The sequence below is a fragment of the Canis lupus genome, chromosome 30, assembly GCF_011100685.1.
Source record: "Canis lupus familiaris isolate Mischka breed German Shepherd chromosome 30, alternate assembly UU_Cfam_GSD_1.0, whole genome shotgun sequence".
NCBI lineage: Eukaryota > Metazoa > Chordata > Mammalia > Carnivora > Canidae > Canis > Canis lupus.
Window position 1 is genome coordinate 31,843,098 of NC_049251.1, and position 24,975 is coordinate 31,868,072.

Genomic DNA, 24,975 nt, shown 5'->3' on the forward strand with positions numbered 1-24,975 from the left:
CCCTGGGAGATAAGCAAAAGAAAACAATGGCTGTGCTAATTTTCAGTTGCCAGTGGAGCTGTGGAAACCAGGTGACCAGGACTGGGGGCCTTAGTTAAATACTGGAAATATGTAGAAAATGTAGAAAGTCCTATGTGGTATTACTAAATTCAAATTAGTGAGAAGTTTTAGCACTGTTCCAAGCATTATTCTCCTAAGAAAGCAAATGACCACAGGCTAAATCCTATTATCCCTCAGCCTTCAAAGAGAATTCCCCTCCCCGCATAGTTTGGCTGCTACCTCTCTAGTCCCTTTCCAGTTTTGAGCTCCCCTATCTTTCTATTAATTGCGAACAGGACTGGTTAAGAGGTAGTTTCTACAGCCAGACTGCCTGGGTTCAAAACCTGGCTCAGCTATTTGGCCTTGAGCAAATTGCTTAATTTCTCTGTGCTGCAATATCTTTGCAAAATGAGAATAATGATGGTAACAACAGCATTAAAATGTTCTAAAAGTTAAGCAGATTAGTACACATTAATTCACATGCTCAGAATACAGTTGTCAAGCATTTTCAATAATGGGCCAGACAGCAAATATTTTAGGCTGTGAGCCACATGGTCTCTGGTGCAACTATTCAACTCTGGAAAGTAACCATAGACAAAATAAGCAAACGGTCACAGCTGTTTATCAATAATACTTATACAAAAACAGGATCAGGAACCAAAGACTAGAACCAGCCCAGATGTGCTTCAACAAGTAAACAGTTAAACTATGACACATCTTTACCATGGAATACTACTTGGCAGTCAAAAACCATGAATTGACACACACAATATAGATCAATCTCTAGAGAATTATGCTGAGCAGAAAAAAAAAATTCCCAAAAGTAATCTATGTTTCCAATCATATAACATTTTTGAAAAGACATTTTAGAAATGAAGGACTGATTAGTGGTTGCCTGGGGTGATGAAAACTGGGGGCATAACCCAAAAGAGCAATGCAAGGGATCCCTGTGGTGGTGAAACTATTCAGTATCTTGACTGTGATGGTAGATACACAAACCACACGTGATAAAGTTGTGTAGAATACATATGCACACACACATGCGTAAAAGTCAAACTGGGGAAATCTGACTAAGATTGGTGGATTACATTAATATCAATAAACTGTGATATTATACTAGAAAAAAATGGGGCAGTTTTCCAAAAAAATGCACTCACAAAAATTAAGAATGCCGGAGCTAGGAAGCACCATATAATCTGACATAAAAATAAGTAACATGGTAATATAGAATTTTACACCTAGAAGGGTTGGAAGAGATGATCTCAAACAACTTTCTATTTTTATGTTAATCCGACATAGGAGTGGCTAATATATTATTAATATGCCTCTATTTTGAGTTTACTCAATTGAGAAAATAAAAATCCAGACACTTAAAAAACGGCTGGGCAGGGGTGCCTGGGTGGCTCAGTCCATTAAGCCACTGCCTTCAGCTCAGATCATGATCCCAGGGTTCTGGGTGGAGCCCTGCTTCTGGCTCCCTGCTCAGCGGGGAGTCTGCTTCTCCCTCAGCCTCATGCACTCCCACTCCTGCTCCCATTGCACCTCTCCCTCTCAATAAAATCTTTAAAAAATTAAAAAAAAAAAAAACTATCGGGTATACGTAATGCTCTTTTTAAATACAGGTCCTCTGGACAAAGATATTTTTTTCTTCCAAGATTTCAATCCTCCTAAATGGAAATGCAAACGTATTTTAAAAACCTCTTTTAGGGGTCAATCTTCTCTATCACTTCTTACACCAACACCACCATCTTAAATTTAAATAATTCTGATTGCTAAGGAATTCCAATACATTTCATTCATATATTCCATATATACAAATTCTGAATGTGAACATATGCTCCAACATTCAGCACTTGAGCACTTTGGGCAAGTCACCTGGTATTTCCAAGCCACAATTTCTTCATTTACAAAATGGAGATAACCTGACTTCATGACTTCACAGGGAAACAAGAACCAAATTAAAAAATGTGAGAACACTTTTGAGAAGAGTACTGATATACATAAAAATGACTGCTATGATTGTAAGATCACCAAATTCTCACATTGCACTAAAAGAAAGAATTTTGCTCCAAAAGTTCAGATGTAGAACCTGAATAGCTTACAGTTGCTGAGTTGGTATTACACACTTCAATACCAAACAAGTATCCAGGGGCTTTTCTATTGAGAGAGCTCCTTCTTAGAGTAGGAAAAAAGTAGTGAGATTCCTCAAAAAATGAAAAACAGAATTACCATAAGATCCAGTAATTCCACTACTGGATATGAAAAGAAAGAAAATGAAAACACTAATTTAAAAAGATACATGCACCCCTATGTTTACTGCAGCATTATCTACTACAGCCAAACTATGGAAGCAGCCCAAGTGTCCAGTGATAGATGAATGGATCAAGAAGATGTTGTGAATATATGTACAATGGAATATTATTCATCCATAAAAAATGAAATATTGCCATTTATGACAATATGGATGGATCTAAAGGGTATAATGTTAAGTGAAATAAGCCAAAGAAAGACCAATACCATTTCATTCAATTGAAGAAACGAAAAATAAAGAAAAAAAGACAAATCATAAAATAGACTCTTAATTATAGAGAACAAACAGATGGTTACCAGAGGGGAAGTATGTAAGGGACACATAGGTGAAGGGAATTAAGAGTACACTTGTTTTTTTAAGGTTTTATTTATTTATTTAGAGAGAGTATTCACGCACGAGCAGGGGAGGGATAGAGGGAGAAAAGAATCCTCAAGTAGACTCCACACTGAGCCTGAGGCAGGGCTCAATCTCATGACCCAGAGATCATGGACCAGAGCCGAAATCAAGAGTCAGATACTTAACAGACTGAGCCACCCAGGTGCCCCAAGAGTACACTTATCTTCATGAGCACTGAGTAATGTACAGAACTGTTGAATCACTAAACTGTACACCTGAATCTAATATAAATACTCTGTTAACTATACTGGAGTTAAAAAATAAAATTTCTTCTACGAAAGGAGAGTAAAATGTTAAAACTTAGGTATTTATATTTTAATATTTTCACCAGTGGAGCACACACTTTAACTATATCCCTCCTCTTAAGAGCAAGAATAGTACCTTAGCTGCCATTTTAGCTATAATAACTGGCACAGAGACCAGCTCTGTGCTTAGTATCAGAACACACTTTTCCATAATGAAAGTAAAATCTTCCTGTGAATATATATAAGGTGAAAAGAGGTCTGGCCCTGGAGTACAGACACTTGCTCCCACACACATATAACCTTGCTGAAGACCCTTCAGAATCCTGAGCCTTCATTTCCCTTTAAAAGTCTACAATGTAAGTCTGTAATGTCCTTTTATCAGATGTCAGACACCTACCCAGAATTCCAAAATAAGGCCTCTGAGTGACAAAATGAAAAAAGGTTTTTCACAAAATCCGTGTATGCACTTTATCCATAGCCGAGGCCTATGGACTTTTATTTCATGTGTATTTATAACAAACTGGGTTATTTGATTATGAAATATTTCCTATTGGGTAAAAGCAGTAAAATAGATCAGATGTTGAAAGAAAGAGAACCTGGAGAAACCCTAAAGTTCCTCTTCCTAATGGATGAAATGAAACCAAACCTTCCCAAAAAAGATCAGATTCAATCTAAAATCACACTGTGGCCTGATACCACTGAACACTTGACAAACATCACTCCTTATGGTCATCCTCATCTCTTAGATCAAAATTAGACTCAATTTATGATTAATTTAATGCAATCTTTAATTATAAAACAGAATGAATGCTCAGCAAATAGCATGGTCTAGTGCTACCCATCATTTCCCTATCAATAACCTGGGAAGAAATGATAAAGCTCTCTTTTATAGTTTGCTTCTTCTTACAAGTAATGTCCTCACTAACTGCTCTTATTTTCTCCCTACATAGCATTAATGGAATCACAAAGGAAAGGCCATCTAATTTTAATCAACACAAAAGTTGGCTTTTGATGTATCTAAGAGGGATTTTATATATAGAAACAAAGTGGATTATTTTACACAATTAATTTTACCTCCAAGGATGCTAATGTACTTTAAAGAAGTACAGTGTTACTATTTGCCAACTATTGGTCATCAGCTCCTTCAAGGAAGTGACCACGTCTGCCAATTCTGATCCTTAGAGCGCTCAGAGAGAGTACCATAGCCATCAGAATACTTAACAAATATTTCCGAGATTGGCTTTAAAAGGACTTTTATATATCAGTAATGGAAACCCAAATGCATGTAATTATTTTATAAAGTTAAGTACACCAAGTATTTTAAAAATTCCGAGCAAATCTTATGTTCACTAGAGGCAATACATGATGGAAAGTAATTTATATTATGTCATAAATTATGTAATGTTAAATGAAAAATATCAGGACAAAAATTATATACAGGGGAGCCTGGGTGGCTCAGTGGGTTAAGCACTGGACTCTGGATTTCAGTTCAGGTCATGATCTCAGGGTTGTGAGATCAAGCCCCTCCACCCTAAGGCTCTACGCTGAGCATGGAGCTTGCTTAGAATTCTCTCTCTCCTGCTGCCCCTCCCACATGTACTCTCTCTCTCGTTCAAAAAAATTATATACAAAATATATGTAAAATGTAAATACAAATTATATAAATGCTTCTTATATTTTTAAAATGTTAATCATATTTTACATATATCTATATATTTTTAAATATTTTAAAATTTTGTGGTGGCCCAGGTGGCTCAGTGGTTTGGCCCTGCCTTCGGCCCAGGGCCTGATCCTGGAGACCTGGGATGGAGTCCCATGTCCGGCTCCCTGTATGGAGCCTGCTTCTCCCTCTGCCTGTGTATCTGCCCCTCTCTCTCTCTCTCTCTCTCGCTGTGTCTTTCATGAATAAGTAAATAAAAAATCTTTTTTAAAAAACCTTTTTTTAAAATTTTACATACAAAATATAAAAACATACACTATGTATAAAACGTAAAAATCACATATAAAATTATAAGTGATATATAAAATTATATATAAATCAAGACATATATGAAATGTAACCACAGTTCTTTTCAACATAAACACTGTAGAAAAGAATTGACAACTAAGTTACAGAATATTTGTGTTGGAAGGACATCCTGCCTCATTCTGACATTTGACAGGTATAGAAAAAAATATATATTTATGTTTGTGTGATGCTTTACAGTTTAAAAAGGGCTTCCAAAATGTCACCGGGGGCGCCAGGTTGCTCAGCGGTTGAGCATCTGCCTTTGGCTCAGGGCGTCATCCCGGGGTCCTGGATTCGAGTCCCGCATTGGGCTCCCTGCATGGAGCCTGCTTCTCCCTCTGCCTGGGTCTCTGCCTCTCTTCTCTCTGTGTCTCTCATGAATAAATAAATAAAATCTTACCGAAAGCCATGCATTTAAAACCAGGTGTCTTGGGGTTACAAGCAACCAACTGCAGAGAATCCTAGTTCCTAGTTCCCGGTGCCAGGCCGTCCCGCCTACGGCTTCTCCTAAGCGTTATTTAGTGTGACAGCCCCCCATCCCCACCCCTGAGGGTCGAGGGTCGAGGGTGCAGGCCCAGGAGCAGCCCAAAGCCAAAGCCGCCCCGAGAGCCTGCTAGGCAGGACTCCTACTAGGACTCGGGAGGGAGGCAAGGCAGTGAACACGTGGGGCGGATGGGGACATCAGCTAACCCCTATACATCAAGGGGGAGCCAGGAGGAAGCCCCTCTGCAGCATCAAGCACCCCAACTTCTGCACCTCGCGGCCGCGCACAGCGCCTTCCGGCTCCCCGCAGGCGGGCGGGCGGGCGAGCGGGGCTGCAGTCGGCAGAGAAGGCTGGAAGGACTGGAAGGACCCCCGCAGCGCGCCGGGCGGGCAGCAAGGGGCAGGGCAGCGGGGTCCCGGCTGCACCCGACGAGCCCCCGGCCCCGCCCCCCCGCGGCGGCCACGGAAGCCGAGAGGGACGCCGCGGTTCTGAGGCCACCGCCCGCCGAGACTCGGGCACCCTGGACGTCGGCCCCGGGAGCCCCGCTACTCACGCTGGACCAGCCGGTCTCCGGAGAAGCTGGAGGAGCAGCTGGCGACGAGCGCACAGGGGACGCCCGCAGCCATCGCTGCGCTCGCGAGCCGCTTCCGCCCCGGAGCCGCTTCCGCCTCGGGCTGCACCACTGCGGCCGGCGCGCGGGGGAGACGCGCCTGGGGGGGGCGCGTGCGCGGGAGGCGGCGGCGACCCTGACTCCTCCCACACCCCCTCTTCCGCTGCCGGCGTGGGACGGGCCGCGCTGCGCGTGGGGTTGCCATGGGGACGAGCGAGCGCCGCCGCCGACGCCGCCGCCGCGCCGGCTCGGGCGCCTGGAAACCGCTCCTCCTCCGGGAGGCCGCCCCCCCGTTACCATGGCGCAGGACGCTGACAGCTGCGACCCCATAGGAACCATCCTAATCCAGGTGGGCGACGGGCCCTGCCCCGCCCCGCCCAGCTCAGACCCTTCCGAGCGAGGCCCCGCAGAGCCCATCCTCCCGCGCCACCCCGCCCCCCGCCTGCAGCGTGCAGAGGGCACTGCCCCTCCAGAAATCCCAAAGATGCCCCCCCAAGACCTCGGGCACCAGCCTAGCCCTCCCCTGGAGGCTGCGCTCCAGAAGCCCCACCGCTCTGCGTCTGCTAAAATTCACCCAGAACTTCTACTTCCCAAAATCCATCTTACACCCAAGGCACCATTTAACAATGTTATCTTCCGAAAAATTAGGACCCGTGACATGGGGGAAATGCAAGTCAGACACTTAAGGGGAGATAATAAGAAATCTGGGGAGGAGTTGAAATATGTCAACCATGTAAGCACCTTAATTTTTTGGATCTGAAAGTACCTGGCCAAGAAGTCAGTCTTGGGGATGTAATAATGCGCAGCCTGGTATAGTTGGTAATGCTCTACTGCTACACTTGAAAGCTGCTAAGAGAATACATCCTCAAAGTTCTCATCATAAGAAAAAAAAAATGGTAACTATGTATGGTCAGGGATGTTAATTAAACTTACCGCGGTCATTTTGCAGTGTATACAAATCGAATAATTGTGTTGTGTACCTGAAATACAACGTTGTATGGTGATTATATCTCACATAAATTAATGAATTAAATAAAAGTCCCTTGCTTGGGAGCACACACAGGAAAATACATTAACGATCACTTGAATTGCCTGTCCAGTTGCAGTTTTGAATATAGACGTGTGACCCAAAAAACTCAGGGAAATGACTTTTTCCAAACTGAGGCGGGGGTGGGGGAGAATATCAAAAAAAGAAGTCTTATCTTCTCCAGTATAACTCAGTTTGTGACAGTTATACTCAGATGCTTCCCACACAAATGTTGTTCTTTCACATTTACATATGATAACTTTAAAACATTTCTGCATAGATCATCACTTTTAACGTCTATTTAGCTCCAGTTGTCTAAGGCTTGAAATAATTTGCCTAAATTCACTCTATTCCAACGCTCACTCAGATCTGCACAGTGGATTTTCCTGCCAGAATATTGGTCTCTTACCTCCCATCTAGGAGAGAATTCTTTTATATGCACCTTTTCTAAAATACAAACCCCTAAATTCACCAGTTTCATAGAGTTCCCCATTATGTGTAATACCCAAATCTTACCTCACCTTTTATTATCCTCTGTCACTAGCACCCTAGATGAATTTAGCAAACTTCAAATTCTGAGGGACCAGTCCCCACAAAACTGCCCTCATTTCTACACCAGCCTAGTCCAGGAGTCCCGGAACCAAACTCACTTCAAGCTAGCTAGCTACAAAATTGGGAGCCCGACCACCTTCACACTGGCTAATTTGCTAGAGTAACACAGAATTCAGGAAAGTGCTGTGCTTACAATTAGAATGTTACCAACATCAAAAGGATACAAATTAAAGTCAGCCAAGGAGGGGATCCCTGGATGGTTCAGCGGTTTAGCACCACCTTCAGACCAGGGCGTGATCCTGGAATCCTGGAATCCTGGGATCAAGTCCCATGTCCGGCTCCCTGCATGGAGCCTGCTTCTCCCTCTGCCTGTGTCTCTGTTTCTCTGAGTGTGTGTGTGTGTGTGTGTGTGTGTGTGTGTGTGTGTGTCTCATGAATAAATAATCTTAAAAAAAAAAAAGTCAGCCAAGGAAAGACATGTATGGGCAGCACCCAAGAGGAAGGATCCAAATGCAGCTTCCTGTCATCCTCTCCCCATGGAGTCATGGGTGGCTTTACCTCCTCCCAGCCATGATGTATAACGATGTACACAGAGTTGTGCCAACTAGCAAAGTTTGCCTAAGACTTGATGTCCAGAGCTTTTACTGGGACTCCATCACACACTGCCCATGTTCTGACCTTTCATCACCAATCCTTCCCAGAGGTCACATTAATGCCTTTAGTCTCTAGTTCCTCTAGAGGTTGGAACAGATACAATGTGGCTCAAGGCCCCCATCATAAATCTCATTGTTAGAACTGTGTGGTGACCAAAGCCCCCAAGCAAAGACACTTATCAGGCAGGACACTCAAGGGGCCTACAGATCACCTCCCAATATCCAAGGGCAAAGCAAAGAACTCTTGCTAGGCAAGGTTGATTCTTTACTACTTAGATCCCCTCTAAATTCAGGGCCGATTTTTACAGGCTCCAAATAATTGGAACACTAATGGAGACTCCTACCCAGAAACAGCCAGTTTTCCCCCACAGTATACTTCACATTGACTACAAGAACAATTAAGTTACTCCTTAGTTTTCTTATTTCTCCAGACCTGGAACATCTCTTAAAGAGAGACCAGAATCTGGGGAGAATTCTCACACCTAATTTCACGCTTTCCCTTGAGATAATTCTCTTCCCCAAGGCTGCTCCCCTTGAGGTTTGGAATAGTGTAAAATAGCAGATTGACTGAAAAGCCAGAAGCCTTTTCACTTCAGAGTAGGATTCAGAGGTATCTGTTTGATCAGCCTCGGATACAACATTACAGTATCAATGTCTGTAATCATTAAATCATAAAATGGAACAGAAGAGCTAAGAACAGGCATGTCCATGCTGATCAACACCCCCATGTGTAAAAAAGGTTTATTCTGGACACACTAAGTAGGAGAGCCTAACCTGATTACTGAGGCTGATCTCTAGACACAGTATAACCTTCTCCCTGGAATATGTAGAATATATATAACAAAGAAATGAGGAAGGCTCCAGAGTATTTATGAGTATACAGCACTACCCTCGGACACGTAGCTTGGATTCCATTTCTGTCGGGGGCTGATGTATGTCCTTCAAACAGGCTACCAAAAAGCAGTACACCTAGTGGAAAGCACTATTTGGGGAGTCAGAATACTGAGGTCTGAGTTTGGCAATGACATTCTCCCAGATGAATAACTTTAGGCTAATCATGTCACCTCTCTGGGCCTAAGTTTTCTCCTCTGTAGCTTGAATTAGATCCACCTCTGACTCTAAATTGACCCAATTTCCCCAAAACTACATGATTTCTTTTTATCATAAAGTTGTCTTCCTTTTATCAGCATGGGCAATCAAATGTTTCTATCAGTTTATATATAAGTATGATATATATGAATTGGAATTATATAATAATGTATTAATATGTTATAAATCTACATGTATTATATATAACACATATATGTATACATACAAAGTTGCCAGAAAAGTAGAGGTACTTCAAATATCTACTTGCTTCACCCTAAGTGGGTATATCAGGTTTATGTTTCAATCAGATACATTAAACAACTCCTTAGACTGGTGATTCTCAAAGAGTGACCTCAGGACCAGTATTTTCAGCACCAGCTGAGAACTTGTGAGAAATGCAAATTCTCAGACCTCATTCCAGACCTACTAAATCAGAAGTTCTGGGGGTAGCGCCCAGCTATCTGTTCTTATAATCCTTGCAGATAGCTCTGATACGTGCTCAATTCTGAGACCTTCTACCTTAAATAGTATTATAAAATAGAAACTGAAATGTGATTTCAAAGAAAAATCTCAATAATCAAAGCTAATATAGTATTTGCTGGATATTGTGCACAGTTCTAAGTGCTGTACACATTTTAACTCATTTAACCCCCTACAACAAAGCTATCCGATAAGGGCTATTATTTCACACTATGGAAAAGAAACTGACCAAAACACAATCTTCTTAAACCCTTTCAGTCTGCTAACCTGGTAAAAAAGGAAGTCTTCCCCTGCCCCTTTTTGCTTCTCTAGATATTTCAGTCCTGCCTTTTCCACTGAATTTTCAGCAACCATTAGCTTTGTATATCTATAAATACGTATTTGTATATTTGTAGATATTATGCACGTACTGGCTAATGGTTAGGCATGAAGGTTCTTGATTCAGACTCCCTGGATTTGAATAGTTCCGCCAATTAACCAGCTATCTTGCCTAGCACAGGGTACTTAACCACTTTAAAACTCAAATTCCCTCAAGTATGAAATAAAGATGACACTATAAGCTCCCTCTTAGGAGTTTTGTAAGGATTAAATTAAGGGGTAACATATAATGTGAAACGTTCAATTGATACGAGTTATTATTAGATCTGATCTCTTACTAATGTGTAGTTTTCTGTTCATTTCTGTGTGTTTTTTTAAGATTAGCCTGTTTTTTACTGAAAGAAAAGGAAAAAATTAATTTTAGCCTGTCTTTTTAACCAGGACTACTCCACTCTTAACTAAAACTTTATGGGTGATGCTATAGGGCAAATAAGGTATGCCTTGTTTCCCTGTGACAGTGGATTTTTTGGATATCCCATTTTACCTAGCACAGGATTGGGGCCATTGATCTTGGACAACTGGATAATGATCTTCTCATTAATTCAGTCTCTAATAATATACATCCTATTCAAAAGTGAAGGGAGCTGAACTAACAAGTACCATTATTTAGAAAACACAATTGCTGATATACAAATTAATAATACAATATTTTGATAAAATATCTAAAATACCCGAGAAATCTTTAAATACAAATAAGTGTTCTAATTATAAACTTTTAGTGTGATTTATTTGAAAACCTGTGTACATTTGTATGTCTGAATTTCACAGAACAGTTCTGATTGTGAATATTCTGTTCCACTGTCCGATCATGTACCAAAGCCCATGTCCTCATTTTTGATTCAGGGCATATGACTACTATCTCCACGCAGAATTCTACTAGGCGAACTTTTGTTAAATACTTCTTTCACTCTTAAGTCTACCATTCAGAACTTTTATGGTTTCAGCTGGATCTTTCCTCATCTGATCAGAACAGTGATGTTATAACTATAGTGATGATAATCATTGTTATAATTGAAAAGTAGCCAATTTTTTTGACCGTGTGCAGCAACTCAGGTAGGTATCATATGTAGCCCCAGTTTACAGAAGAAGAAACTAAGGTACAAACAGCTAAAGTAATTTGCCCAAGGGAAGAGATCCTGTCTGTGTTGATCCTGAAACAGGTTATGGTGTATCTGTGAAACAGTCTGGAAGAAGTGGGTCATGAGTCCGAGAGGTTTCCTTGGTGCTTTCTTTTATAAATAACTCTTACAAGCTTTGTTTTTCCACTTTATTAATGAGTATGTGGTATCTTCTTAATACATCTTTGAAAATGCTTGCTTGACCAAACTCTGAAACCAATGTTTGTGCCACAAGGATACTGTAATCTTGCAGTCAAAATTAGCTTTGTAATTCATTTTGGAAATCATTATTTCAAAAATCCAACCATTTTATGCTAACACCAACCTTGGAAATATTGGAACTAATTGACAGCTTGATATCATCGCTTTCTTATCAACTCCTCCATCTGGTTTGCCAGGAGCATACAATGTAAAATGAAGGGGCAAGTGGGTAAGTGTGACGAGAATGAGGCAGCCAAACGCTATCTTTAGCAGAGATGAATAAAATGCAATTGATGTAACTGCTTTTGACAACACAGAATCCAGTTGCATAGCTAGACTTCTAAATTCTAGAGATTAATTAATTAATTAATTAATTATAGAGCAAACCTTCACTGCATTAAACCTTTCAGGGGCTTCTTATTAAGCAGCTCTGTTCCCAAACTGTCAAAATAATAATCTTCCTCCAAGTAGGAAATATATGGAAAGCAATGCATCTGATGATCATAGAGATGATGGGGGATATGTAAAATTTCAATAAGGTAAATTGGATCTATTTGAAGAAAGGACAGAGATTTAGAACTTAATCTTTTTTCCTACCCAAGTCTGGTGACACATTTCCTACAGTACTTGTCTCTATTGCAATTACTATGCAAACAGATATATGGTTATTGAGAGGGGAGAAGAAAATATCTGGCAAGAAAATAAGAAGCTCTTGAGGAAGATTAAGAGAGCAATTCAAATCAATGAACATTTACTAAGTGCCAGTTTTGTGCAAGAAGTTTCACTGGGCTTTACAATTCAGGAGAGGAGAATTAACATTTGTTCAGTGCCCTCCTATGGGGCTAGCTGGCCTTGTACAAAACACTTTCCATACTTGAAATTTTTTTCTTGCCACTATTCCAACAGGTAGCTTTTTACCCCCATTTGATGGAAGCACCAAAAAACGAATTTGTCAAGCTCGGTAAAGGAAGAAATAGGATTCTAGTTCATATCTGCCTGGTTCCAAAGCCTACATTCATCCCTTTTCTCACACATTGCCTTATTTTTACTCAACAACTCTATAAAATAGAATAATTCTTTTTTTTTTCTTGTTAAAGAAACCAGAGGAAACTTGATGGTGTGCATGGACAACTTGTGACCAGTGATAGAGCAAGGAATGATGTCCATTTGCCTTTTACTGGTCCGTTACTATCTACTAAACCTGTTGCATATTATCTCATGACTCTGGGAAGAAGTGTAGTTGTCCACAGCTGGCAGATAAAGAAAACAACCCGTTGGTTCCATGATAAATAACCAAAGGGAGACAGAACGTAAAGACTGCTAACTCTGGGAAACGAACTAGGGGTGGTAGAAGGGGAGGAGGGCGGGGGGTGGGAGTGAATGGGTGACGGGCACTGGGGGTTATTCTGTATGTTGGTAAATTGAACACCAATAAAAAATAAATTAAAAAAAAAGAAAAGCCAAAAAAAAAAAATAATAACCCAGAACAATTTCACTCCCCCCAGCTATGGGGACCAGCATTAGTTACAGAATGGTACGTGAAGTTACAAATACTACAAATACTAGAGCTACAAGGAGGAAATTTAGTACATTCAAAGGAAGAACCCAGAAATGTGCACCTAGAAGTGGGGCTTGCCCTTGAACGGTCTCTTTGTACTTTCCAAATGCCTTTAGACAATAGATGGTAAATCAGCTTGCAGGAGTAATTTGAACAAAAACAATTGAAAGAAAAAAAAAAAACAATTGAAAGAAGTACATCTTCATCCTTGGTGCCTACAAGCAAACAGTAGGTGTGTTCTGATTTCAATCTGTGAGCCCTGAAGGCTTTCCATGACAATTTGTGCAGAGTACAAATGACCAGATGTGTCTACCAGACTGTGATGCCCATCAGTGCAAAGATGCAAATTCAGATCTTTTGAATACTTGGCTCCATGGGAATATTCCAAAGTAATCGATAACACAGGCTGGACCAATGTGTATGTCCAGTTATACTAACAGAGAAAAGGTAACTGTTTCAAAATGCCTGTAGCAACCCAATCTGCAGATTGTTATTGGTGTGACTATTGCTGAAACAGGTGTTGGGTTCATAAATTTGCATAACAAAATGTTTTTCTTGTGGCAGCAGCCCATACAATAATTGGTGCCATCTGTATTTATCTATTGAAATTTGGTTTCTGATATGAACGCAGAGAATCTTGTAGTGTCTAATCTCATAGCACCCATTTTGTTGTGAGGGTGGTTGACGTTGGAGAGGCATTCATCATTTCTAAGGAGAATACAGATTGAAGGAAAATGTCAAAGTGATCACATTGCTTTTTCTTCACCGATCATTTTCATTTCTGACTATGTAAAACAGAATCAAGGCCACACACCTACAGAGCTGCTTCTTCAGAGAAGTCCATGGGGGAAGATCCAGCCAGAATGGAAAACCAAAGGGCCCTGTCAATCTATTTACAATTCCCTTTTGAAAGGCTCTGCTTGCTTGCTTGCTTTCTCTCTTTCTTTGATAGAGAGAAGGGAGGGGTGGAGAGAGAGAGGAAGAAAGAGAAACGGAGCACTGAGCCCTACGCAAGGCTTGATCTCACAACCCTGAGATAGATTATGACCTGAGCCAAAACCAAGAGTCGGACAGACGTGATTTGAGTTGTAGTTTTATCTTGGATTTGTTTCTCATGGAGTTGGGGTAGGGGGGCTTAAGGAAAAATAGAAAATTGTATGAAAACTTAGTTTTTTAAAATCTGAAAGACGATAATGAAACGTTCCAATAAAGAATATCTGAGAACCGTGAAGACAGTCCTTTTCAATGAACATCATAAAATCTACCTGATGATCTCTAGCAATTCAAGCAAACTGCAGATCTTTAAAATAAATAACTTTCGAGTGAACTCGGTATGTATTCTCTCAATATTTTATATTTTTTATACCTCCAGGTCCATGAAGACCTTTATCAGTTAAAGGAGAAATTAACAAATTTCCCTCTTGAGGAAAAAGGAGAGGCTCTAAACATTCAGAACCTTGAAACTGCAATCAAAAGGACTGAAATGGGGCTAAGAGTAAGTAGAGCTTTAGATCTTAATTAAAGTGCTGGAAGGAGACAAAGATTCCTCTAGTAGGAAAGGACTGTGGTTCTCACAAGACCTTGCGTAATTCTGTAACAGAGGTGGACTTAAGTTGGTCATCAGCTTGCTCATTCTGGTCCTTTTATTAAAATCATGATTATTAACTGATTGGTTGGTTTGCATCTTGTCACATCCCACAAAGTATGTAAGCTGTTGGGAATATAAGATTATGCAGTGACAACCCCTAACATGTGGTTTATTTAAAAAATTAAGAATTCTTAAAATAACCATTCATCCAGAAATATGCCCAACAAAAAAGGATTCAAAGGAATACTCCAGAGAGTTTCTATCAGATTCGCTGGGATTCTAAAGAATAAGAGCTAAATAAATAGCTTTTTCCCTAAATAGCTTACGTATCTTGAGACTAGTCATTTTTGTGATATTGTAATCCTGCAGGTAAAGCTAAAGAGATGTACCAATTTTGGAAGAGAGAAATAAATTACACGGGAACTTCATCATTAAGATGGGTTGAAGGGAAGAGGAGAATCTACTCTTCAGGATAATATTCACTTATAAAACAAGGATCTGGGGGTGCTGGATGGCTCAGTCAGCTAAATGTCTGACCCTTGATTTCTGCTCAGGTCACCATCTCAGGCTCTGTGCTCAATGGGGCATCTGCTTGATATTCTTTCTCTCATCCCTCTGCCCCCTCCTCCTCGTGCTCTTGCACTTTCTACATCTCTCTCTCTCTCAAATAAACCTCTAAAAAAAAGAAGGAAGGAAGGAAGGAAGGAAGGAAGGAAGGAAGGAAGGAAGGAAGGAAGGAAGGAAGGAAGGAAGGAACAACAAGGATATATGATCACATGAGTCCAAATAAGGACCATCTCCATCTTCGAGACCTCTAACTGTCATTGTTCCTGCTCCAGCCTGAGACTTTTCACTCTCCCACGTTATCAGCTCCACAGCCCAGCTCCTCAGGCTGTGAGAGATATGGTGTGTTCTGTTGCCTCATCAAACTGGCACACCATTGTCCTACATTACCTGACAGTGAGAGGGCTGCACCCAGCTGGAGTCTTGCAGTTGGCCACTTTAAATAATCTGTTACCTAAGGCCCAAATTCTTTCCCTGGATGCTTGCTTGAAATCCCTATAAATGAAAGACATTACTCCATGTCTGTCCTGCCTAGTAAGCTTACCTGGCTAAGCGATTTACTGACTGTTGTGCATAGTTTAATTTGTGAAAAGTGCTACAGGTCACTCGAGCTTTGCGTCTCAATTGTTTATTATGCTTTTTGGGATAGTGAAAGTCATTTAGCCTCGAAATGCCCAACAATACCTTAGGCATGTAATAAACACATAGTATGTTGTGTCTTTTGGCTTAATTACACAATTCAAAGCATTACCCTAATGAAATAAAGTAAATTAGCTGAGTATCTTAAGTCCACTATAATAACCTAAACTTTAACTTTTCTGTAACAGATTCACATTGAGAAGTATTTAAATGTTGTAAACCATCATGTGTTAACAACTCCTGTTAATGACGATAATTTGTATTCTCCTCACACTTCCAGCTGGTAAGTAAAATAGCCATTTTGGGGTTGAAAACAAATACGATAAAAAAAATAACTTTTCCCACTCAGGTCAGGTGACCATAAAGTCAAAATCTCCTTGGCTTTGTTCATATCCATTCTACTAATTTCAGTAGTTTTGTATAAAAAGTTAATGGCAAAATTTGAACTTTAATGAAGTTTATTCAGGGTTACTCTTCTTGTCTTCTAATGCTTGACACCATGACAATTACTTCAGGGTCCTAGTTTTGGTGTTACTGCTTTTTGTTTGTTTGTTTGTTTTTTGTTTTTTTTTTTAGTAAAAGGTATCCAAAATTCAACTCCTCTAAAGGGAATATTTTAATGCAAATCCATTTTTACTCTATGAAGCTTACATGGAAATTTCTTTACAGTTTTTAGCACATCACATGTGCTTTATTGTAGAGCACAATTTTTTTTTAATTTTGGTATCCAGGATGAACAAAACAAAAATAATAAAACTTGCTTGAAATATTCACAATGTAATATATCCTAAGAGTTGATTTATTAAAATTAGACTTGAGTGAGAAAGAAATTGCCTGCCTTACTTTGGACCCTCTTACAGGTAGGCCTCCTGAATTTGAGTGTATGTAAAGTAAGGTTTTGTGCTAAGCTTAAAAGCCCTGTGGCCCTACTTGCATGTAAATATATACCAAGCATAAGTAAGTAGTATCAGATTGTAAGGTCAAGTTTCAGAAATAGTGCACAAGGAAACACAGCAATCTATAGACATAACCAGGATCCAGCATTCTGTAGTGGGGAGCAGAGCCTTGGGGGGTATCTGTCTCCCTTGCCCCCACATGAAGGAATGCCACAGGCATCCATCATTCCTTGTAGAGGCAACCCTTCCCTCAGTTGTCTAGTTTTTTCATTTAAGTCTTTGATTTTTACATTTGGGAATTTAAAAAATGACCTGAAAACAGGTTAGTATTCATAATCTTTTAAAACAAGGAATCTGTAAGGAAAAAAATAAAAAAGAGATTCTTGGAGAAGAAAATATTGGAGATCAGTTTGCCAACTTATACTGATGGACTCTGTTTGAAATCAAGGGAAGCCTATAGGCAAAGTGTGAAGCCTTTGTAGACCGCAGCGGACAGATCTGCAGTAGGCTGTGGCCAAAGACTGAGCATTAAAGTAGCAAGTAGGAAAGCCTCAGAATGGGGGGGTTGGGGAAAGCAAACAGGAAAGAAGATGTCTATCTCCAACTCTGATGAAGTTCTCTTGTCCTATCTCTAGCTTTCTCTTTATTCTTCTATCCTGACAAAGAATAGAGGGTCTGGGCCATCCATTTGAAAATTAGGATGGCTGAAGAAGAGCAAACTCTGAAGCAATTACAGCCACAGAGAACCAAGCAGAAAGGTTCTGGAAGAGGTCTTTCTTGTACAATTCTTATCCCTTGCTGAGGAGTATCCTTGCCCACTTAGGATGTGGAAGAGTAAAGGAAGACTTCATCATCAATTGGGGCATGGAGCTGGCTCCCAGAGCAGTCTTTGGATCCTTTCTCTCCTATTCAATAGAATAATAATTGCTGGCCCTCCTGGCAGGAAGATGGGAGCCTGGCAAGTCTGCATGAGCCTCACATGCCTGGGGGACTGTCTCCATCAGAGCTGTGGATGTGTAGTGCTAACGTTGCATGAATTTGAAAATGACATGATAGGAGCCAGGTTGAAAACTGGAGAGAAGTCTAAACTGGGTCTTTTTTTTTTTTTAAGATTATTTATTTATTTATTTATTTATTTATTTTTAATGACAGAGAGAGAGAGAGAGGCAGAGGCACAGGCAGAGGGAGAAGCAGGCTCCATGCAGGGACCCTGATGCAGGATTTGATCCCAGGACACCAGGATCACACCCTGAGCCAAAAGCAGACATTCAACCATTGAGCTGCTATGGTGCCCCTAACTGAGCCTTTAAAGTAAGCAGGCCTGAGGTCCTGTGAGTCCAAGTGTGAGTCACAGGGAGTGGCTCAGGGAAGAAGAGAGGCAGTCGATGGAAATGGAAAACAGGAGACCCAGGACCTCTGGAACCGTTGCCTGTGACTGGTATATTCCTGGGTGGGTTAGTCACATGGGACTCTGCACTTGCAGGGGTATCCCAAGAGACTGTCATGAACGGACTTGCCTTCGGAGTCTGTGCCCATGGGGAGTTTTCTATGCAAAGCTGTTTACAGAGCCCAGAATTCTTTTAGGTTCTGCCTGGGGGCAGCAGGACTGGCCAATTCATTGCATTTTTATTCTGAGGTTCCATGACAGTCTTTATAATACTCAAGTAAGAAGGTGGTTTTTCTTCATTGATGGCATGACTCACTAACAGACAAGTTGCTTATCTCAACACTGATCAGGAGGCCAAAGGAGGAGACCTAGCTTATCAAAATTTTGAGTTGGAACAAGCTGGACCTGGACTTTTATCCCACATGGCCTTTAGTCTGAACATTGGGACATGGATCCATAATATGTATTTATTTATAAATTATATATTTACTCTAGGGAATGAATACATTATAAAATATACCAACAAAGAAACATTTAAATAATGAGACAGATTAAACAGCTTAAAAATCTTTCTTTGCTAAATCACAAAGCTTTCTTTTGCTAAAAAAAGGTTATCATATTATATATCATAATATCATATATTAATCATAATATCATAATCATAATATTCTGGCTGCTTTATCTTGTTCATCAGGATGGCTTTACACTGGCTGTGGCCAATAACCCAAAATACACTCTACACTTAGTGGAGATTCAGCATAGATGCTGATTGAATGGAAGTCCAATTAGTCTACTGGATAATTTTCAAGTTTGCAGTTGGGGGTGGAGATTTGGTGGACTCTTCATAAGTTTGATGGGTTTATCATCATTTTTTGGTCCCTAGTGTGGCTAAAGAAAAGCTCATGATATGAGTAGGTGTCCATTCTGGCATTTTCTTATTTTTCCCTGATGCCCATTTTCATCATTTTCAAAATTCAGTGTGTGTGTGTGTGTGTGTGTGTGTGTGTGTGGTTTTTATTTTGGTTTTTTTTTTTTTTGCGGGAATCTTTTTAAAACAACTGTCTATTGTCTCAGGATTGAGTGAAAACTAAATGATAGAATCCATAAACCCACTCACTGAGTGGGGTTTTTTTTTGTTTTTTTTTTTTTTTTGGACAATGCTGTAAAAAAAAAAAAAAAAAAACATGTACTAGTAAAGACCCCACTGTTCATGCTTTTGTGGTTTGGAGTCTCCACTCCCAGGAGGCCTCCAGAACCTCAGGTGACATGACCCCATGAGAAATCCAGGGACAAGCTCAATATTAAATAGTAGCCCAGAGAATTTCTTAATTTCTTATTTGACATATTTCTTAGTTGGTATAAATAGAAGTTCTTATGCTCTTATATTATACAACCAATGGCATTATCTTATGGAGATGTGGGCATCCTATTTGAGAGGCCATGGGTTCTAGAATGATAGTTCTTAAACTCTGGTTTGCAATCCTCTTTCATTGCCTTGCAGGTGGTCCTGGAATTTGCATTTTAACAAACAGTCTTGCTATTCCTTTTTTTTTAAATAATAAACTTATTTTTTATTGGTGTTCAATTTGCCAACATACAGAATAACACCCAGTGCTCATCCCGTCAAGTGCCCCCCTCAGTGCCCGTCACCCAGTCACCCCCACCCCCCGCCCTCCTCCCCTTCCACCACCCCTAGTTTGTTTCCCAGAGTTAGGAGTCTTTATGTTCTGCCTCCCTTTCTGATATTTCCTACCCATTTCTTCTCCCTTCCTTCTATTCCCTTTCACTATTATTTATATTCCCCAAATGAATGAGAACATATAATGTTTGTCCTTCTCCGATTGACTTACTTCACTCAGCATAATACCCTCCAGTTCCATCCACGTTGAAGCAAATGGTGGGTATTTGTCATTTCTAATGGCTGAGTAATATTCCATTGTATACATAAACCACATCTTCTTTATCCATTCATCTTTTGATGGACACCGAGGCTCCTTCCACAGTTTGGCTATTGTGGCCATTGCTGCTATAAACATCGGGGTGCAGGTGTCCCGGCATTTCATTGCATCTGTATCTTTGGGGTAAATCCCCAACAGCGCAATTGCTGGGTGATAGAGCAGGTCTATTTTTAACTCAAAGCTGTGGTCATCAAGACAGTGTGGTACTGGCACAAAAACAGACACATAGAACAATGGAACAGAATAGAGAATCCAGAAGTGGACCCTCAACTTTATGGTCAACTAATATTCGATAAAGGAGGAAAGACTATCCATTGGAAGAAAGACAGTCTCTTCAATAAATGGTGCTGGGAAAATTGGACATCCACATCCAGAAGAATGAAACTAGACCACTCTCTTTCACCATACACAAAGATAAACTCAAAATGGATGAAAGATCTAAATGTGAGACAAGATTCCATCAAAATCCTAGAGGAGAACACAGGCAACACCCTTTTTGAACAGTAACTTCTTCTTCTACGGCCACAGTAACTTCTTGCAAGATACATCCACGAAGGCAAAAGAAACAAAAGCAAAAATGAACTATTGGGAGTTCATCAAGATAAGAAGCTTTTGCACAGCAAAGGATACAGTCAACAAAACTAAAAGACAACCTACAGAATGGGAGAAGATATTTGCAAATGACATATCAGATAAAGGGCTAGTTTCCAAGATCTATAAAGATCTTATTAAACTCAACAGCAAAGAAACAAACAATCCAATCATGAAATGGGCAAAAGACATGAACAGAAATCTCACAGAGGAAGACAGACATGGCCAACACACACATGAGAAAATGCTCTGCATCACTTGCCATCAGGGAAATACAAATCAAAACCACAATGAGATACCACCTCACACCAGTGAGAATGGGGAAAATTAACAAGGCAGGAAACCACAAATGTTGGAGAGGATGCAGAGAAAAGGGAACCCTCTTACACTGTTGGTGGGAATGTGAAATGGTGCAGCCACTCTGGAAAACTGTGTGGAGGTTCCTCAAACAGTCTTGCTATTCCTAATGCAGATAATTTGTGCTTGGAATCCCTGGAACAAGTAGGACTCCCTGGAATCAGTATTCTTTTGGCCACATAGACAGCCTGCCTCTATATGATCAAGAGCCTAGTCCTGGAAATTCAGCTATCCCATTGCTATGAAGGGTTGGAGTAAGCCTCTTGTGCTAGGAACAAGCCAGTAGTAGGACCTGGCAGTCAGGCTGGGAGGACTGCCACTGTTTGGTTAAACTGTGAGTGTGCTAGAGTGTCAGAGGAGCAACTCCTTCTGAGAGGGGTGCCATACAATTAGGACTGTGGATCCCTGTTGCTCCTTTGACAGCAAGCACAGTTGCTATGAGTAACTGAGAATCAACACTGTTCAGATATATGGGGCTTCTTTCCATCTGTGGAAACCCAGGAAATCAGGAGAGTTCATTCCAAATGACCACTGTCCCTGGATAGACCTTTAAGGATAGACCTTAAAAATAATTTAGAACAGGAGCACCTGGGTGGCTCAGTGGTTGAGCATCTGCCTTTGGTTCAGGGCATGATCCCGGCGACCTGGGATTGAGTCTCACACTGGGCTCCCCAGAGGGAGCCTGCTTCTCCCTCTGCCTATGTCTCTCCCTTTATCTCTCTCTCTCTCTCTCTCTCTCATGAATAAATAAAATCATTAAAAAATAATAATAATTTAGAACAGACCAGATACAATAATCATCATCTTCATTTTTATCATTATTGTGAATTTCATCATTGTCACCAATATCTTCATAATACCTAACAGTTATACAAAGGACTTTATTTTACCCTATGAGGCAGATACTGATCCTTTACTTTTAAAGATGTGCATACTGAGGAACACAGCAGGCCCAGTTTGTGCGGGTCATGAGTAATGAGGCCCAGACTCAAGTCTGGTCACCTGTCTGTGGTTGAACACTCTCCCACACCATTTCAGGCTGCCTGAAAACCAAGAAGCAGCATTTTCACAAAAGATGGTTTTCTTTTCAACAAGAAAGGAAAACCTGGTCATTTTGTCCAGTAGAAACAAAAAATAGGGACACAAAGTGATAACGATGGATTTCAGCAAATACAAGATTTTCCCAGCAGACATGAAGACAGTGATGAGGACATTATCAGAAGTGGCATATTTTCCTCCAAAGAGCTCAACAAGCCTTTGTATTGTTTTCAAAATATGTACCACTATGATCCCCATTTTGTCAGTGATTCTCCTATGTCAACGTGTGGTTCTTCCTCTCACATGACTGGCTTTCATGGATTTTATTGCTTATAATATCTGTTCGCACTGCTCATAACGACCACACTTTGCTTATTGACACTGGGAGGGTGACTACCATCTGTACCAACATGATCAGAACCACACCAAAATCTCCATTTTATATTCTGTCATGCCAGCGTTTGCGAAGGGGAAATAGCAAATAGATAATAGTGAGCATCAGTGAGAGGGAACGAAGGCGTTTGTGTTGCAAGGTGAGTGTGTATCAGAAGGTATATTTTCCTCATTTGATGAAGCGTCCCGGAGCCCATTCATTGTGGATTGTTACATGGAAGTACACAAATCCCACTTATGTAGACTATGACTACATCCTAATCACAGAGAGAGGTGAAGCACAGGGAACAAGAAAGTAACACTGGTGATCTGCGTGAAGGGTATGTGGATGTGAACTGTTCTTTCCACTTCTCAGTGGGTGTGAAATGTTTTTAAACAAAAAAGGAATTTTTTAAATAGAAAGCAGCATAAAATGAAAAACTAACAAACTGGGGAAACATTTGCAATAGATATAACACAAAAATTGCCAATATTCATAGAAAGAGAGCTCATGCCAATAAAAAAAAAAAAAACCCAACTTGACATAGAAGGACATTGACAGACTAAGTCACAGAGATAGAAATGCAGATAACTGTGTAAGGGTGAAAAATGTATAATCTCACTGCGAAACCAGAGAAATGCCAACTAAACAATGTATTACTATTTTTTCTTACAAATTAGGACAACAGATGATTTAAACCATCCTCAAACTCAGAGCTGATAAGTGGCAGTAGGATGGGAATATTTTGATTCTATCACTAAAGGGTTAAGTTGGCCCAAAGCCCCTAAAGGCAATTTCTCAATGGGTGTGAGAGCTTTTCAAAATTGTCATTTTTTAATTTAGTAGTTGTACTTCTAGGAACTTCTCCTAGGAAATAAGACACGTGGACCTCTGTATAAGTTTGTTTACTTTGGTGTTCTATTTTATAGCAATAAATGTGGAAATGCCTTCAAGGTTAACAGTAAAAGCATGATTCAATCTATAGCTCATCTTATGTGTGCATTACATACCTATTAAAACTGATACTGTCCGAGGGGCACCTGGGTGGCTCAATCAGTTCAGCATCTGCCTTCAGCTCAGGTCATGATCACAGGCTCCTGAGCTTGAGCCCTGCATCGGGCTCTCTGCTCAGTGGGGAGTCTGCTTCTCCCTCTGTCAAATAAATAAAATCTTTTTAAAAAGTTTAAAACTGATACTGCCCAAGAAATTCTAATGACATGGAAAGTCCTCACAGTGTATGTTGACAGGGGAGAAAGCAGAATGCAAAATTGTATCTCATTTCAAACTCACTTCTAAATACGTAATGCACAGAATTAAAAAGATTCATAAGAAATACATGAAGAGAGTTTCACCTCTAGGAAGATGGTGTAGACATACTTGCCCCTATTCCTTCTGATAAATACAGCTAAAAAGCCTGGACATTAGATATAAAACATATGAAGGCTTGGAAAGAAGGCAGGCCAGTTAGGGGCCCTAGGACCCAAGGAAGGACATAATGTTCGTGAAGCTCCTGAATTTTCTTTTTGTTTTGTGTATCCTGTTATCCTGTGTTCCTTCTCTCTGAAGAGCTTCTTGTATCATTTCTTGCAAGACAGGTCTCTGGCGAAGAATTCCCTTAGTTTTTGTTTATTTGAGTTTTTATTTCCCCTTTGTCTTTGAAGCATAGTCTCGCTGGATATAGAATTCCAGGTTAGTGAGTTTTTTCTTTCCGTACTTCAATTAGTCCACTCAACTCTCTCCTTGCTTGCATGGCTATGATGTCTGATATAATTTATGTCTCTCTTCTATAGGTAAGTTGGGGTTTTTCTTTGCCTTCTTTCAAGATTTTGTTTTAGTTTTTCATAGTTTGAATAGGATATGCCCTAGGTATAATTTTTTAGGATCTATCCCAGCTTGGTATTCTCTGAGCTCCCTAGATCTGTGATATAGTATCTGTCATTAATTTTGAAGAATTCTCAGCCATTATTACTCAAATATGTCTTCTGCTCCTTTCTTTTTTTTCTGATGTTCTCAGTATATATCTGTTATACCTTTTATAATTGTCCTACAGTTCCTGGACATTCTGGTCTGTTTTGTGCATTCCTTTTTCTCTTTGCATTTCAGTTTAGGAGTTTCTATTGACATTTCTTCAAGTTCACAGATTCTTTTCTTGGCTGTACCCAGTCGATTAATAAACCCATGAAAAGCATTCTTCATTTCTCTTAGTGTTTTTGATTTCTAGAATTTCCTTTATATTCTTTCAATTTCAATATCTCTGCTTATGTATCTGCTCTTGCATGACATCTACATTTTTTCCATTAGAGGCCTAGCCTATTTATCAGAGTGATTTTAAATTCCTTGTCTGATAACTCCACAATCTTTTGTTATATCTGATTCTGATGCTTGCTCTCTTTAGACTTTTTTTTTTTTTTTCCTTGACTTTTAGCATTCCTTAT

At 40.1% G+C, this 24,975-nt stretch overlaps 2 protein-coding genes across 3 annotated transcripts in view; one reads left to right on the forward strand and one right to left on the reverse strand.

Moving 5' to 3' along the window:
• The window catches only part of AAGAB (alpha and gamma adaptin binding protein), a 52,545-nt gene extending 46,363 nt beyond the window's left edge, over positions 1-6,182 (reverse strand). For both annotated transcript variants that reach the window (XM_038580789.1, XM_038580788.1), the window contains exon 1: positions 6,037-6,182. In XM_038580789.1, the coding sequence (XP_038436717.1) occupies positions 6,037-6,109 (73 nt within the window). In that variant the 5' untranslated portion in view covers positions 6,110-6,182. The remainder of the gene's footprint in view (positions 1-6,036) is intronic.
• A 143-nt stretch (positions 6,183-6,325) lies between these two features.
• Positions 6,326-24,975, forward strand: part of IQCH (IQ motif containing H) — a 208,541-nt gene continuing 189,891 nt past the window's right edge. The window contains 3 exon segments of the mRNA XM_038580790.1: positions 6,326-6,442; positions 14,522-14,644; positions 16,129-16,223. Of these exon segments, the coding sequence (XP_038436718.1) occupies positions 6,392-6,442; positions 14,522-14,644; positions 16,129-16,223 (269 nt within the window). The 5' untranslated portion in view covers positions 6,326-6,391.